At 50.7% G+C, this 12,417-nt stretch overlaps 1 protein-coding gene across 3 annotated transcripts in view; it reads right to left on the bottom strand.

Annotated features, from left to right (window-relative positions):
• ESRRB (estrogen related receptor beta) overlaps positions 1-12,417 on the bottom strand; it is a 186,454-nt gene that overhangs the window by 6,864 nt on the left and 167,173 nt on the right. For all 3 annotated transcript variants that reach the window (XM_061429546.1, XM_061429545.1, XM_061429544.1), the window contains exon 6: positions 3,055-3,324. In XM_061429546.1, the coding sequence (XP_061285530.1) occupies positions 3,055-3,324 (270 nt within the window). The remainder of the gene's footprint in view (positions 1-3,054; positions 3,325-12,417) is intronic.

The following is a 12,417-nucleotide window of genomic DNA, read 5'->3' as shown; positions in this document are numbered from 1 at the left end:
CCATGAGATTCTCCAGGCAAGAATACTGGAGTGGGTTGCCACACCCTTCTTTCTCCAGGGTATCTTCCTGACTCAGGGATCAAACCCAGGTCTCCTGTGTCTCCTGCGTTGCAGGCAGATTCTTTACCACTGAGACACCAGGGAAGCCCGTCAGTCCTTAGGAGTTTCATGTGTGTGTGTGTGTGTGTGTGTGTGTGTGTGTGTGTGCGCATGCATGCACTTGGATATGCATGTGTGCATGTCTGTCTGTATGTATTGAGATCAAGACAAGAGCAGCTGGCAGAGCTGAATAGTCCTCGGAGAGCCCTTGCAGTTTGTCCGTGGGGGGTGAGGTGACCACTGAGCGGCCTCCTACCTCTTCACACTCCTCTCCTGGTCCGGGCAAGCTTGAGCTCCTCGTCTCTTTCATGAGAAGTGGTCAGGAGACTCCAACAACAAGGATGTGCCCTTGAGGGTCTGGCCAGCCCTGCTGCGTCTCTCTGTGCTCCCCAGTGTCCTCTGCTCTTACTGATTTCCTCTCCTCCTCTGCCCTCGCAAACCCCCAGCCCCTCTATGACCACTGACTACAATGCCTCCCTTTGAATAGGAGAGCGTGCAGGGCTGTGAGGGTGTGAGACTCGGCTGTATGACGTGTGATGACCGAGATCTGTCCCCTACATTTGTCAAAACAGATAGAACCGGACAACACAAAGAGTGCGCTCTGCTGGCAACTCTGGACTTTGGTTAATAATAATGTATCAACATTGGCTCATTAATTGTAACAAATTACCACACTAAGCCCAGATGTTAATAATAGGGGAAATGGTAACAGGGATTGGAGGACACGGGTGGGCTGGTGTGTGGAACTCTATGGAACTGTACCTGATCAGTTACTCTGTCAACCTGAAACTGTATGAAAAAATCCCAACAGCATTAGCATTCTCTAACAAAGACTACATTGCAATTTTGGAATCCCAAGGTGTGGGTAAATGGTCTCTACAGAAGTATGTAAAATGTTTAATTCTTATTTTACATTAGTTTTTTTTTTTTTTAATAAAAGGGATTTGAACTAAAAAAAAAAAAAAGCTTCCCTCTGTCTATTAGGTTGGGTTTCTTAGAAGCAGAGCCCGACACAGGGGTTCAGGTGCAGGGGATTTGTGGAGAGTGTGCTTTCAGGAGAAAAGGTGGGAGGTAGGATAGAGCGAGGGTAGGAGCAAGCAAGGTAGGGAGGCAGCCTGCTTGGCTCTGATCCCACTCCAGGAGTCCAGCCTTTTGTTCTCCTGTGTGTGTCTGCCATTGGCTGAAGGTGTGTGTGGGGTGTGGGGAGTTGATGGAATCCTCCAAACAAGGCAGATAAAGGTAGGTCTCTGGTGAAGGGAGAAGCTATGAGCTATTAGCAGCAAAATTCAGCAGCTGGGGCACAGGTGTGTTAAGCTAGTGAGGGGGGGTCTGAGTGGGGCACCAACGGCAACCCCTGCCTTCTCCATGAAGCCATTTGTTAGGGGGCCAGCTGTCCTGCTTTTCCAGGAACTGCTGTTTCTCAGGACATGGAACTTCCAGTGAAAGTGCGACAGCATCAAGCAAACCAGCTGGTTATCCTGTCTGTACATCTGGAACCAGCTCTCCTTCTTCCACACACTGATAACACTTGTTTCCTCAAATATTAATAATAATGACAATAATTAATATTTATTGAACATTTCCTCTAGGCAAAGCACAGAGGTAAGTGCTTATTTAAAAAACATTTAAAAAACAAAAGTGCTCAGAGGAGGGACAGAGATGTTCCCACTTTACACACGGGACAGAGCTACGGAAGGTTGCCACACTGCTACTAAATATCACAGCTAGAATTCAAACTTGGGTCCCATTTCCACTTGACTGAGACTTGAGCAATTGACTACTACATGCGCCCAGCAGCAGAATTAAGTGTCTGCGTGCCTGACACTCTTTCTTTAGGAGAGGGAGCCTACCTTTCTCCTTCTTCTGCAATCCCCACCCCAACCCCCGGCACCTGGCCTGGTACCTGCAGAGGGCGGACACCTTCTGAGTGTGGACACAGGTTATATTTAAGCTCCCAGATAGTCTAGTCGGAAGTTGGTAGGTAGAGGCTAAAACAACTGGAGTGAAGCCTCCTTTTTAATGCCAGGAGGGTTTTCTCTCTTGGGCCTGGGCAATTTGAGCAGGAGATTTAAGGAGCCTGTATAAGCTTGGAGTTGGTTTTGGAATCTGGGGACCTGGGCTTAGGTCCCAGTACTCTTTGGCTGTGTGACCCTGGGCAATGTGCTTCAGTTTTCCAAGCCCCCAGTTTCTCCATTTGTAAAGTGGGCTTAAAATGATAAGACCGTTGCTCATAGGGTTGAATTGTAAGACAAAATCGGTTCACGGCTAATTGATTTAATAGGCTGCATATTTAAGTGCCAGGCATGTTGTAAGCATAATTTTACAGAAATAAATCCCTTCCATAGTCTTCTGGGGTGGAATCTTCTGGACTGTTTGCTATTCCCATTTTACTGATGAAGAAACTGAGGCACAGAGTGACGTGAGGCACAGACTTGCTCAAGTGACAGAAGCAGGATTTGACTCTTAGCAACTGGGCTCTGCTCAAACGGTAAAGCATCTTTCTACAATGCGGGAGACTACTCGAGCCCTGGGTTGGGAAGATCCCTTGAAGAAGGAAATGGCAATCCACTCCAGGACTATTGCCTGGAGAATCCCATGGACAGAGAAGCCTGGTAGGCTACAGTCCATGGGGTTGCAAAGAGTCGGACACGACTGAGCGACTTCACTCACTCACTCAACTGGGCTCTAGAATCTGTGCCCTTAACCCTCGTGCTGATCTGCATGGCAAGGGCCCAGCAGAGGGCTTAGGAAATACTGAACCAATGCCAGCCTTCGTCACCACCTTTGCAACTCCGGGCCACCTCATGCACAACCTTTGGTGGCAAGAAGCTCTAGCATCATCATGCCACTCCTGCTCCTTAGAGCCACCCTAATCGCTGGCCCCAGAGCTGTGCATGCTCCCCTGGGCCCCAAGACCTGTCTGAGCTCCCCTGCAGGCCCCACCCTTGCCCGTACCTGAGTTGGCCAGGGCCAGGGCCTTGAGCGTCACGAACTCCTCCTTCTCCACCTTGAGCTTCTTGTACCTGCGCACCAGCTGCAGGATGGCCCGGTAGAGCTCCAGCAGCCCCGCGAGGCGGGAGTGCTCCTCGTCCATGATGTAGTCCTCCGCATACACCAGCTTGTCGTCGTAGGGCAGCGAGCGGTACACGATGCCCAGGATAAGGATCTCCATCCAGGCGCTCTGCAGCAGGCTCATCTGGTCCCCCAGCGAGAGGTTGGAGAAGCCTGCCGGGAGAGGGGGCCAGCAGGGTGGCAGCGGTCAGGTGGGTGGGCTGGGGTGGAGGGCAGAGGGGGAGGGGAACCTCTGCCTGCCCCTCCTTCCACCTGCTGGACTCACGGTCCTTCCTTGGTGAATGAGTCAGATGCGGAATTCATGGAAAAGACTTATATAACGAGAGCTCAGTCAACGTTGACAGTTGTTATTGTCCTTGTCCTTGTTAGTTCTATATATTTTTCAAATGTGCGACGAGGCTTTTTGATTAACCAAAGGCATTTGTAATTTAAGGAGCTCCTGAATACATAGTAGAATCAGGAGGTGGCAGGACAGGGTCCCCTCCACTGAGAAGCTTCCAGATCCCCCTCTCTGCTCAAAGCAGGGGAGGCGTGGGGGTTTTAGAGTGACATCTGATCCTTAAGGTGGAGTCTCAGCTGTACGGAAGCAAGGGGCCCAACCAGGAAGGAGGAAATCACCTGCTCCCAGCCAGTGACCCCCTAGTGACCACAGCTGGGGCTGCTAAGTGCTCAAGAGCCCTCGGAGTCAGGGGGCACTTTATCACAGGCAGCCTATCCTCCCAGAAGTCAGCCCCGCTGGCCTGGCCATCACTCTTCACCTAATGATGTCCTAAGCAGTCCTGTATCCTGTGAGCTTGGATCATGGCCGTTTCCCCTTTGGAAAAGACCCTGATGCTGGGAAAGACTGAGGGCAGGAGGAGAAGGGGGAGACAGAGGATAAGATGGTTGGATGGCATCACCAAACATGAGTTTGAGCAAAGTCTGGGAGATAGTGAAGGACAGGGAAGCCTGGCGTGCTGCAGTTCATGGGGTTGCAAAAAGTCAGGCACGATTTAGCGTTAAACAACGAGCATGGAGTCCAGAGTGAAAGAAGGTTAGGGGCGGGGATGGCTCCAGAATTATGACACCGTCTTGTTCAGTGTGCTCTGGAGATTGCCTGGGCTTGAATCCCAATTCCTCATTTACTACCTGTAGGCTGACCTTGGAGGAGCTGTGCTACTTCCCCAAACCTCAGCTTGCTCATCTGTGAAATGGGTACAACAGTAGTGCCTGTTTCAGAGAGCCGCTGTGAGGCCTAAATGAGACGACAATTATGCAACATACATTTACTGAGCTCTTGCTATTATTAGTGATGAGATGAAAAGTCTTCATCTGCGAAATGAGAAGGATACACTGGAACTGAGTTACATGTGCACTTAACTTGCTGCTGCTGCTGCTAAGTCGCTTTAGTAATGTTCGACTCTGCGACCCCATAGACGGCAGCCCACCAGGCTCCGATTTAAAAGAAAGAAAAACTAAAGGAAGGAAAGAAGGAAAAGAAGGGAGCAGGGAGGGAGGAAGAAAGCTGATTTTCAAATATCTTGATTACTAAACGCAAGGCAGTAACTTCCACCGAAACTCAGGAGTGGATTCCAACACCAACTGCGCCAGACACACCAAAAAGGAAAGGTACCCACAGAGTCATGGCACCCCACGTCTGTCACGGACAACTGAGATTAAGAGATCTCCCTAGGAGTAACTCTTCTTGCGTAGGACTCTTGCTGACCTAGAACCTCAGCCTGCTTAGATGCAGGGTTCTGATTTGGGGTGAGAGGAGAACAAAGAGAGATGGCATGTAGGAAACACTTAGCACCTCCCCCCTGTACCCCCAAATTCCCCTGCCACCCCAGCCACACACACAGTCAGTGCTCAGCAAACCTGAACCAGGAAGGTGGCGATGGCTGTAGCTGTCACTGTCGTTGTAGTTGTTGGCATGCTACTGACATGACTCTTCTCCCCTAAAGCCTGGAGGTCCTGGGGGTCCCAAGCTTCCAGACTGGCCCACTGCCCTCTGAGAGCCACTGTCCCTCCCTACTTTCCAACCAGTGTAACCAACCAGTGCTCAACTTTAGGGGGTTCCCAGGGGATGAAGCCCCCTTCACTAGCAGGTCCCCCGTTCCCAGTGAACACCCTTCTTAGTCTGATCACTGCGGTTCACAGGCTGATCTGTAGCCCTGGGGCCTGGGATCACCACCCGGCTGCTGGCACCCCCAGGTGACCGCCCACAGAGCTGGAGTGATTACTCTGAGGCCACGGGGCAAGCGTGGATGGCTGCGCCTTCCCGGGGGACAGGCTGTGGCACACAGGGGTCAGGGGCGTGTGCTGTCGTCCAGACCCAGCGTGGGAGCAGAGGACGTGCGGCTGCCTGCAGTGGTGGGGAGAGCCGGGAGGTAATGAAAGATAGATAGAAATGGACATCCAATTTCCCTTATCGAGCCTCTGAGCGGGAGAGGCCTGGGGTGACATTAATTAACAGATACCAATCAGCCAGCATGGGTGTGTGTGTGTGTGTGTGTATGCACGGACGTGTGGACTGCACTGGGGGTGTGGGTCTCAAGGCAGACAGACTGGGAGGGAAGATGTAGGAGGTGGATGGGGCGAAATTAATAGACAATTGAATTGGAAGGTGGCAGAGAAGAAAGGCGAGCTGGGCTTCTGGAAAAGGAGAAAAGACCCGTACGAGGTTCATCACTAGGAGACCATGAGCTCTGCCCCTCTGTTCACCCCACAAATACTTACTGAGCACCTACTAAGTGCCAGGCCCTGTGCTGGGCACTGGGGACAGACCGGCCAGCTTGAACCAGGGCCAGGCCCTGCCTTCATGAGCTCGGTCAAGAGGGAAAGACACACCCCAGTGTGTGTCTTGTGAGGTTTAGGGCTGTCAGAAAAGCTACCCCGAGAGGAAGGGCTGAAGATATGCAAAGGGGGAGTTTGGCCCAAATGAGAGAGAGTCCAGGCGGCTTTACAGGAGAGGAAGCTTTGGGGCCGAGCTCTGAAAGGCAAGTGGGGTGTGTCTGCGTGGACGGCTGTCACCTCTGGGCTCCTGGGAGCATGGTCTCCCCCACTGCCCAGCACCTGGCCTGCGGCAGAGGGGCTCCACAAACATTCCCAGCACAGAGGAGGGAACGGACAGATGCCACTGGGCCTCGAGTCCCGGGTGATGAGAAAACAGGCCAAAAGAACAGGGTTGGACCCTCTTAGTCCTCTGGGCAGGATTCCAGGTTGAGCTGCCTTTGCTGATCCTGTGTGAGTCAGAGACAGGCCTGCAGGGCAGGGGGTGTGGTGGAGGTGTGGTGGCGGGGATGAGTGCCTCCGGGACGTAGGGTCAGCACCTGAGGGTGCCCTGGGGCCTGTGCACACACCCCCGGCTAGGATGGTTTGGGGAGTGACTCAGCCCCTGACTCTCTTTCTCCTTCAGAAGGAGCTGGAAATAGTGTTCAAAATCCAGCTGCATGCTCCGAAGTGCTGCCTGGCGGACAGAAGCGGCTTCATGTTGCAGGGATGTGGGGAGGGGGGAAATAGACTGGATATTTTCTAATATTTGAAACAGTCTGAATATTTTCTAATGTTTGAAAAAAAAAAACCACTAGAAAAAAAAAAGAGAAGTAAAAATGACCTCTAGGAGACAGGAGGGGGAGGGGGTGGGGATGGACCTAAGAATTAGTTCTCCATACACATTTTTGCCTAGTTTGATTTGCATGTTGAAGAAGTAAGATTAAATTAACCGTAACATAAAAGGCATGTTCCTATCCACCTAGCCATCTCACTATTAGGAATTTCTCCTAGAAAGAGAAGTATGTATAAACACACAAAGGTACATGTGGAAGGGGTGTTGGCTAGATCCATTTGTAAGGACCCAAAGCAGGCAACGAGCTACACGCAACCCATGTCCTTAAATAGAAATGTACTAAATGTAATTATTAGCTAGGTGAGTGGTACATTAGAAGCCACTAGAGAGAACCACTTGTGCAGATGTGGAAAGATACCCATTGTCCAAGAAGGATGCAACTGTTAAGGGCGTAGATGCCAGAGCCAGCCTGTCTGTCGGAATCGCAGCTCTGCTGACCCCTTGGCTGTGACCCTGGGCACATTTTTCTGTGCCTAAAATGGGAATAATACTACTACTTACCCCAAGGGTTTGTTTGGGTTAAATGAGCTAATGCATAGACCACTTAGAAGAACACGTCTTAGCACACAGTAATGGCTACTAGTTCATATAACTAAATGAACACAGCAGAGTGTAAAGCAGTGTTACAGGAGGAGTCACGGTGGGGAGGGGACACACACGCGCGCAGGCACACCCACATACACATACGATGCTGCTTAAGAAAGATGGGTATTTGGAATACATCACTTCCACCCCTCTGCCACCCCTTTACTGGAAGCAGTATTCTTTTATTAAACCCAAACAAAGGAGCTGAAGCTCTCCTCCCTGCCCTTCAGCAATGCACCCTTCACTTCTGCATTTCTGTGCTGGGCTGGGTCTGCCCCTCCATCAGGTGACCAGCAATACCGAGGCAGAGGGGGCTGCTGGGGGAAGCTGCGTGGGGGGCTGCCCACTGCCCCTCTCTTCCCATCTGTCCCACCTTGAGCTCTGCTGCCCCCCTGGAAAGTTGCTTTATCGGCACCAACTGATCTAATAACATTCAGGCTCTTCCCAAGACCCCATCCCCCAGTGATTTGACAGCATGAGCTCCTAGAATTAAAAAAAAAGAGCACATAATTTGTGGCAAGTGGAGTTCATAATCTGTTAATTTATTATCGTTTCTGTCGACCTGGAGGGCCATTAGCAGAGGTAATAAAGGGAGATATAATTATAGGATCTGAGGCCACTCCAGACACAGCTGCTGTCACTCGGCAGCCCATATTTCATCGGCCGCTGGCGTTCTTTCCCCAGGGTGAGCCAGACGGTGGCTACCTGGGCGCAGGGCAGCCCAGGGACCCTCTGTGAGGAGGCCTTTTGGGGGGCTCCCCTGCAGAAGTTGTGCACATGTCAACCTGGGCCGGGCAGGGCCGGCTGGGGGGAGGCTGTCTGACTGGGGCACCCTTGGGGCTGCCTGAGCTGGGAGGATAACAGTTAATAACATCTGGGGGCGGCAATTCATCAAGTGATACCCACTGCCTGTGCTGCCTCTTGCTCTCATCTCTCCCTGCCGGGGAACCAGAGGTGGACACTCTAAAGACTTGGGCTTGTCCTCTGGGCAACCTAATACTTGGAAAATTCAACTCAAGGGGATGGGCAACTTCAGACTGACTTAAACAAAAGGACAGCTGCTATTCTGAAGGAATCTGAATCACCCCCAAGCTAATCCACTGGACACACCCTTGCAGAAGAGTGTGTTCAGAACCACCACTTCGTGGCAAATAGATGGAGAAACAATGGAAACCATAGCTCCAAAATCACTGCAGATGGTGACTGCAGTCATGAAATTAAAAGATGCTTACTCCTTGGAAAAATGCTATGACAAACCTAGACAGCGTATTAAAAAGCAGAGACATACTTTGCCGACAAAAGTCCGTCTAGTCAAAGCTGTGGTTTTTCCAGTAGTCATGTATGGATGTGAGAGTTGGACTATAAAGAAAGCTGAGTGCCGAAGAATTGATGCTTCTGAACTGTGGTGCTGGAGAAGACTCTTGAGAGTCCCTTGGACTGCAAGGAGATTCAAACAGTCCATCCTAAAGGAAATCAGTTCTGAATACTCATCGGAAGGACAGATGCTGAAGCTGAAACTCCAATACTTTGTCCACCTGATGGGAAGAACTGACTGATTGGAAAAGACCCCGATGCTGGGAAAGATTGAAGGCGGGAGGAGAAGGGGATGACAGAGGATGAGATGGTTGGATGGCATCATTGACTCGATGGACATGAGTTTGAGCAAGCTCCAGGAGATGGTGAAAGAAAGGGGAGCCTGGGGTGCTGCAGTCCATGGGGTCGCAAAGGGTCGGACACTGAACTGAACTGAAAACTATGGAGGAAATGCAGGGAGGTGCCAGCAATGAGTTTATGCTCAGATGACCCTTCCTTCTGGCTAAGCTGGTGGCTCAGTGCCGCATGAGTATGTCTGCTTCCGTGCACAGCACCTAATGCCCTTCTGGACTTTTCCTCCATGGCCACTGCCCATCAATCCTGAAGACCTAGCTCAACTCATGTGCTGAAGCCCGTGGCATCCCTCCTGCCTCTGTGTTCCATCCTGTGGTTTTTCCTGATGCATTTGATAACTAAGCCTCTTCCTTCGCATGAGTGAGATACAGGAGGTGGGAGATGGGTGAGTAGACAGGAAACAAGATTGGTCTTCGGGGGTAATTGTTGAAACAAGGTAATGAAGGTTCATCATACTATTTGGTCTACTCTCCCCTTGAAATTTTCCGTGAAAAAAATCTTTTTAAAGTTATCTATATTATTCCCAAAGGAGACCCTTAGACCCTTAGGGCTCCAGAGGTGGAGCTTAGGGCAGAAATGAATGGAATTATTTGTATCAGCCACAACTCCAAGCAAGAGTGTGTACGTGCATGCTAAATCGCTTTAGTCGTGTCCGACTCTGTGCAACCCTCTGGACTGTAGCCCACCAGGCTCCTCTGTCCACGAGGAGTCTCCAGGCAAGAATACTGGAATGTGTTGCCATGCCCTCCTCCCGGAGATCTTCCTGGCCCAGGAATCAAACCCAAGTCTCCTGCATTGGCATGTGGGTTCTTTACCACGAACGCCATCTGGGAAGCCCTCAAGAGAGCTCACGTACCGTTCATGTGCAATGTGTGAACACGCAATTTCGCTTCAATAAGTGCAGCAAAAGCAGATCTGAAGCACCCTTTATGTGCCAGGCTCTGGACCAGACGACACTGAGGCGTGAGGTATGGTTTCCTGTGCTTAATTCAGGGCAGCGGGTTGGGTTCCTCTCCAGGGCACTAAACTGAGCCGATTTAAGAAGCCAGTCCTTCTGTCTGTCCAGGAACCAAGATGGACAGTTGATGACTCAAGCCCCAGGATGGGGCCCTGACTTGTATAAGCCTGCTCTTTCTCATTCTCTTTCTAAGGGCCAGTGAGCAGGTCTTCAGATAAGTTTTCCATCTAATCTGAGATGGGATTAAGTCAATTAGTTTAACTGAATCAGGCACTTGATTATGTCATCACCCTTAATATGAAGTTTACATGCAGTGGCAGAAGACCCTATTAATTAATTTTACCTTAAACACTAGAAGGTCAGGCCCAAATAATTCAGCATGCAAATGTATGCAAAATAGGCAAATTAGCATTTGAGACAGACAAATGAGCCCCTATGTTTATTTTATTTTTTAATCAAAAGGAATTCAGCTCTGGACAAGGAGAAATGATGTGAAAGGAGGCTTTTAATACTATTAGCAACGACAACAACCATGGTCATGGTCTCTGCCATTTATCAAGTGCCCACTATGTGTGGGGGCTGGGCTAAATGTGCCATAGCCTCCCAGCAACCCAAAGGAGTTGGGGGCTGGGGGGCTGTTATTCACAGGTGGGGACCCTGAAGCACAGAAAAATGAAGCATCTCACACTGGGGCACCAAGTATCTCTCTCTAAACCAGTTAGGACCGAGCTGGGAGGAGGGCCCAGGTCTCCCTGAATCCTCAGCAACCATCCTGCTCTGCTCACTGCCCTCTTGGCTGGGCACAGACAAGAAGTGGAGCTGGGGGGGTGAGAAGGAAAATGGGCGCAGGGGACGCAGTGACTCCTGGTTCTTCTCCACCCCTGGGAGGCACTGTGGGCATGAGGTGGTCAAAAAAGGAGGCAGTGACCTGCGGGTCCACCAGGAGCCACTCCTGAGCCATTGCTGTGATGCAGTTATCTGCTCAGGCTGGAAGAGGAGCATGTGATGGGAAGCGGGGTGTGCGGGGGGGCCGTGCCCCATTTGGCCCTGGGTTAGTGGAGCAATCCAGGCTGAGGTGTCTTAAGCAGTGGCCTGACCCCACATTGTTGCTGAATCAGCACAGGGCAGATTCAAAAACTACTGAGTGTGTAATCCTAAGAGGCTGAGCTCCTTAGTAAGGGCGCTCCAGCCCAGATCCCCGGGGAGCCCAGCCCTGAGTCAGGGAGTCCCTGCTGAAGGAATTCTAGGCTTCCTGCCAACGGTGATACCAGCAACATCTCTGAGCTGTTATCCGCAGGAAGGCTCACTCCCATAAGTTGTGCACATAGCATCTTACATAAGGACTTTCTGACCTGCCCCAATCAACTGTGGGCCTTGGCATCTGAGGTTTAGGACACCTTTGCTACAGAACCACGAATGCTGTATTCATCTTTCAGAGCCAGTGGCAAACACAGAAGGGATCTACAGACAGGAAGATAAACTGTCCCATGTCACATAGCTAGGAAGAATCCGAGTCCACCATAGGTCACTGCCAGAGGGGAACAGGCTGTTTCCCCGACATTATGAACCAAGCCGTGAGAACTGCAAAGGAGCAAACCGCACAGACTTTAGAAAGCCCCTCAGCAAAGGTGTGATGTAGAGAATGTGGGTATCTGTGTCTACATAAACATAAAAAAACGTCAGCTCCTTCCTTTTATCCAGTTTTAAAAGGCTGAAGGAGGGGTCTGGAGCCACAGGCAATGAACAGAAGTCCGGATCACCCAAGACCTGTTCATTACATATACTTCTCATGCCAGCAATGATCTGAACAATCACAGGATCCAAATTAAGAGACTGGCCTCCCTTAAGATCAGGCAAAAGGGAATAGCGAGCATATGGCTGATGTCAAGGACATATTAAAAGCATCCCACACCCGCTTGCATTTCATCCCCATGTCAAAGTGCACGAAGGAGGTAGTGCTGGTATTCCCTGTGTGCAGAGAGGTCAGGTGACCCGCCCTGGGTCACGCAGCTAGCAAGTTGCAGACCTAGAACTCGAACCCCAATCTGATTCCCAAGCCCACACTCTTAACCACTCCACTTCACTAGTAGGAAACAAGAGAGTCAATGCCTCTTCTATTTCCCAGTATATGATCAATATGGAGAAAACCCTGTTCTTTGGCCTTTAAGGATCCAAAGAACTTGCTTTGATTGTTACCTAATGTAGAAGCAATCATAGCCCCACTAGAATGCTAATCAGGAGCATCACTGGACCTTCCAAATGCCTGCTCACCTCCAATCTCACAAAGAGAGAAAGGATCCCAGAGAAGAACAGGCTTGCCAAGATCCCACATGGCTCCTGGGTTCCGGGCTCCCACGCATCAGAACCAGAGCCATGGGGAGAAGAGCTGCTAGTCTCTGCCTACACCCTCCCCCAGTCCCGTGTCTCT

This window comes from Bos javanicus, chromosome 10 (assembly GCF_032452875.1).
Source record: "Bos javanicus breed banteng chromosome 10, ARS-OSU_banteng_1.0, whole genome shotgun sequence".
Lineage (NCBI taxonomy): Eukaryota > Metazoa > Chordata > Mammalia > Artiodactyla > Bovidae > Bos > Bos javanicus.
This window is presented reverse-complemented; position numbering and strand designations above follow the sequence as displayed.